We start from the raw sequence: 4204 nt of genomic DNA, 5'->3' as shown, positions 1-4204 counted from the left end.
TTCCCTAGCAGCAAGTTCATCATCAAGTCAAGAGAAACCACTCATTTAGTGTTGATCGGGTTAAGAGGAATCTATCCTTATGCTCCTATAAGGGTAATGAGGCAAGCGGGAAGAAAGCAGGTTATACCTCGGGTTTCCAACATGGTCCAGTACAAAGCAGACTTTAAAGGGAACATCATTCCATTCAAGTTCGAGGCACAACATATGTGGAATCAAAATGTCATTGTAGAGAAAGACACTATCGAGCCAGACACGGTTGGTAGATGATATAGCGGGAGATGTCAAGCTAGGGATTAATCTAAAAAATAGGGTTATAGATGACGCTGCTGAAGCACAAGTCAAGTATAGGATGCTGCGCTAGAGGGTTTTCGAGTCTGAAGCTAGGCATTTGGAATAGCACAAAGTGGATATGGAAGCAATCAGCGAATGGAAAGAAATCGCTACTAAATCAACAGAAAGATTAGAATATTTGGAGCAAGAGTTAGTGGAACTTGAGGGGAAGATGAGGAAGAGGCTCTCGGATTGTCAGAATACGGAAGGCAATGAGGGAGGGCATCTAGCAAGGGCTTACCTACAATTGGACACACGCAACCTGGGGAACTTGAGTGATGGATCCAAGAAGGCCAAGCATGGAGAAGGTCCCTCTGGGGACAAGTAGATTAGGAAATGATGTTCTTTACTACTCTTTAGCTTAGTTTTAAATTTCAATTGTAATAAGGCAAATGCCATTAGTAATTTTCTTATTATTGTCGTTTTAGTAAGGATCCGATTCATTTTCGCATTAATGAAATGGCACAAATGTTGGCATCAATTTTCTCCAAGTCTACATATCGCTTAGGCCTACCTCGGGCACAATGAGGTCCCCCAAATTAGGACACGAATATGTTTCATGATTTTGCAAAGCATGTTCAATATTGCAAGCATTCTTTCAATATCCCTTACTGACTTGGTTACATTTTTGTTTTTCTTTTCTTTTGTTTATTCCCATTCCCCAAAGGTTGGTTCGCGCATATTGGTATCATCCGCATATCACACTAGATCCAGAGATCCTCCACCTCCTCCTCCACCAAGTGATCCTAAAGGCAGAAGCAAAGGGAAAGGAAAGATGGACGATTTAAGTGGTATCAGAAAGGACAATGCAGAGAACGTTAAAACTTCGGACGGTCGGAATACTCCAGCATAGAATGAATTGGTCCTACATCTGGAACAGAAAATATTGGAGCTACAAGGGGAATTTGAGCAGGTCCGGAACTTGGCAAACCTCTCCCTCACCCTTAACGTCCCCGACATTAACCAACAAAACACAAACGCCCAAAACCCGACACCTCCCCAAAACACACAAAATCAAAATCTATAAAATCCTCCCGCACCACATCAATACGCCACACCTCCTCAGAACCACAACCTCCCACCGGTACCTACTCATCAATAATACCATCACCACCCAACTCAATACCCACAAACAACCACATACCATACCCCTCAGAATGCACCACAGCCTACTCCTGACCCGCAAAACTCAACCAATGACCGCCATTACGCCCAGATTCCCAGAGTCCACTAAAGCAATCCCATATATGTGGAAATTTTACCCCACACCCCTATACATACCCGAATCCGCCGAGAAGGACCTGCTCATCAAGATCATGGCGGAAGAACTCAAGAAACTTACTGGCAGAGTTCAAAGTGTCGAAGGGGGAAAATAGATTGAGGGTTTGAATTATGAAGATTTGTGTATTCAACCAGATGTAGAACTGCCAGAAGGTTACAAACCTCCTAAGTTCGAAATGTTCGACGGGACTGGTGATCCGAAGGTGCACTTGAGAACGTATTGTGACAAGCTTGTGGGAGTTGGCAAGGATGAAAGAATCTGCATGAAGCTGTTCATGAGCAGCCTCACCGGAGATGCCCTATCTTGGTACATCAGTCAGAACCCAAATAAATGGGTTAATTGGGTGAACATGGCATCAGATTTCATGGATCGGTTCAGGTTTAACACAGAAAATACACCAGGCATATTCTACATTCAGAATCTCAAGAAGAGGCCAACGGAAACTTTCCGCGAGTATGCTACTCGGTGGAGGTCTGAAGCTGCAAAAGTAAGTCCAGCACTGGAAGAAGAACAGATGAATAAGTTCTTCGTCAAAGCTCAGGATCCGCAATACTATGAAAGACTGATGGTTATTGAAAACCTTAAATTTTTGGACATCATCAAATTGGGAGAAAGAATAGAAGAAGGGATCAAAAGCGGAATGATGATAAATTTTGAAGCACTCCTAGCCACAAATAAAGCCTTACAGTCAGGAGGTATCTCCAAGAAGAAAGAAGTAGGTGCGATGATGGTAGCCCAAGGTCCAAAGTCTCCCCTTACATACCAAACACCCCCACCCACATATCAGCCTTCACCTCCCAGATACCAACAACCTGCCGCCACTTACCATACTTATAACACCCAACCAGCATACTACCACTCACCACCATCCCGCCAAAACTACAAAAAACCTAGACCGAATTTCGACCGCAGACCACCCAGACAGTATACCCTAATTGCGGAACCCATAGACCAACTGTACTAGAGAATGGAGGCTGCCGGTTATGTCACTCTCATTCCCGTTGTTGCTATAGAAAACTCCTCCTTGTGGATTAATCCAAATAAGACATGTGCCTATCACTCAAGAATGAAGGGTCATACTATTAATGAGTGTCGTACTTTGAAGGATAAGACTCAGACATTAATTGACACCAAAGTCATATATGCAAATGAGGTTGCACCCAATGTCCGTAACAATCCTCTCCCAGGGAGACCAATGAAGAATGGGACTCAGAGGGGTCAATTGGACTCATTCGAGAAGGGGATAACCCTGAAACATCTCCAGTCACTCTCACACCTATCGTGGTACAGGCACCGATTGAAGTTAAGGTAGCCGCACCAACTCTATTTGAGGTTGAGGTAACAACACCCTTCACCGTGATGGTGGCACCCACGCTGTCTTTTAAGTCTAATGATATACCTTGGGATTATGTTGCGGAAGAAAGAAGGAAAGGAAAGGAAAAAATGGAAGAAATAGGTGCAACGCAAGGCATGAACAGAACTGGTAGGGTTTATACACCCAAGCATTTGGGAGGACCAAGCAAAGAAGTCGCCTCTAAGCCGCCTCTCATTGAGACTGGACCAGATGATCTTTGGAGAAAGGTGCAGGCGAGAGAGTATTCTGTGGTTGATCATCTGAACAAAACGCTCAAATATCCATTTTATCACTGCTGCAAAACTCCAAGGCACATAGGAATGCCTTGATGAAGGTGTTGAATGAAGCTTATGTACCAAATAACATCACCAGTGGAGAGATGGCCAACATGGTAGGGCAAGTGTTAGAAAGCCACAAGATCATTTTTCATGAAGACGAGCTGCCACCAGAAGGACTAAGTCACAACAGGGCACTACATATCACCGTGTAGTTTGAGGACAAATTCATTGCTAGGGTCCTGATAGATGGGGGTTCGAGTCTCAACATCTGTCCACTAACTACTTTGAAAAGGTTGGGTAAAGGATTGAACGAGATACGAGAAGGGAGTATGAATGTGAAAGCATTTGGTGGGTCTCAAAGGGCCACAATTAGGGAGACCAACCTCAACCTACATATAGGCCCGACCTGGTTCGATGTTGAGTTTCAAGTATTGGATATATCTACTACATACAATCTGTTATTAGGGCAACCATGGATACATGTCGCTGGGGCCGTGGCTTCTACTCTACATCAGGACGTAAAATTTGAGTGGAACAATCAGGAAGTGATCATCCATGGGAACGGAAGTAATCCCATTTACACCAATCAAACTATTCTGGTCATTGAGAATAGAAGGAAGTTGGGTGGAGAAAATACCATCGCGTCGAGCACGTCAACGCAATTGAAAAAGACAAATGGTGGAGCAGTAAGATAGAAGGCATATTGACATGGACAGGGTATAAACCTAGCAAGGGTCTCGGTAAGAATCTCCAGGGGATCACCAAACCGATACAGCTAAAGCGTCATGGCACAACTTTTGGGCTTAGGTATGAGTACACCTGGCACGAGTATCAGAATTGGTTGCCACTGTGGCGTGGTCCTTATTACCCTCTAGAGTAGCCAGTACCATATTTAAGCCAGTCGTTTCATCAAGCTGACATGATGTGGGGGTCTGAAGAAGATGAAGCTCTAGCTGGAAT

At 44.1% G+C, this 4204-nt stretch overlaps 1 protein-coding gene across 1 annotated transcript; it reads left to right on the top strand.

Moving 5' to 3' along the window:
• The first annotated feature begins 2579 nt into the window (after nucleotides 1-2579).
• LOC138895508 (uncharacterized) lies at nucleotides 2580-3939 on the top strand. The gene is made up of 3 exons (XM_070180200.1): nucleotides 2580-2777; nucleotides 2903-3193; nucleotides 3457-3939. Exons 1-3 carry the CDS (start codon nucleotides 2580-2582, stop codon nucleotides 3937-3939), a joined length of 972 nt encoding a protein of 323 aa, XP_070036301.1.
• The last annotated feature ends 265 nt before the right edge of the window (nucleotides 3940-4204 follow it).

This window comes from Nicotiana tomentosiformis, chromosome 7, assembly GCF_000390325.3.
Source record: "Nicotiana tomentosiformis chromosome 7, ASM39032v3, whole genome shotgun sequence".
NCBI lineage: Eukaryota > Viridiplantae > Streptophyta > Magnoliopsida > Solanales > Solanaceae > Nicotiana > Nicotiana tomentosiformis.
This window is presented reverse-complemented; position numbering and strand designations above follow the sequence as displayed.

Coding starts and splice junctions, on each gene's coding strand:
- LOC138895508 (XM_070180200.1), top strand. CDS start 2,580: ATGGAGGCTGCCGGTTATGTCACTCTCATTCCCGTTGTTGCTATAGAA. Junction 2,778..2,902: donor CAAATGAGGTTGCACCCAAT/GTCCGTAACAAT, acceptor ATCGTGGTACAG/GCACCGATTGAAGTTAAGGT. Junction 3,194..3,456: donor CAGATGATCTTTGGAGAAAG/GTGCAGGCGAGA, acceptor ATCACCGTGTAG/TTTGAGGACAAATTCATTGC.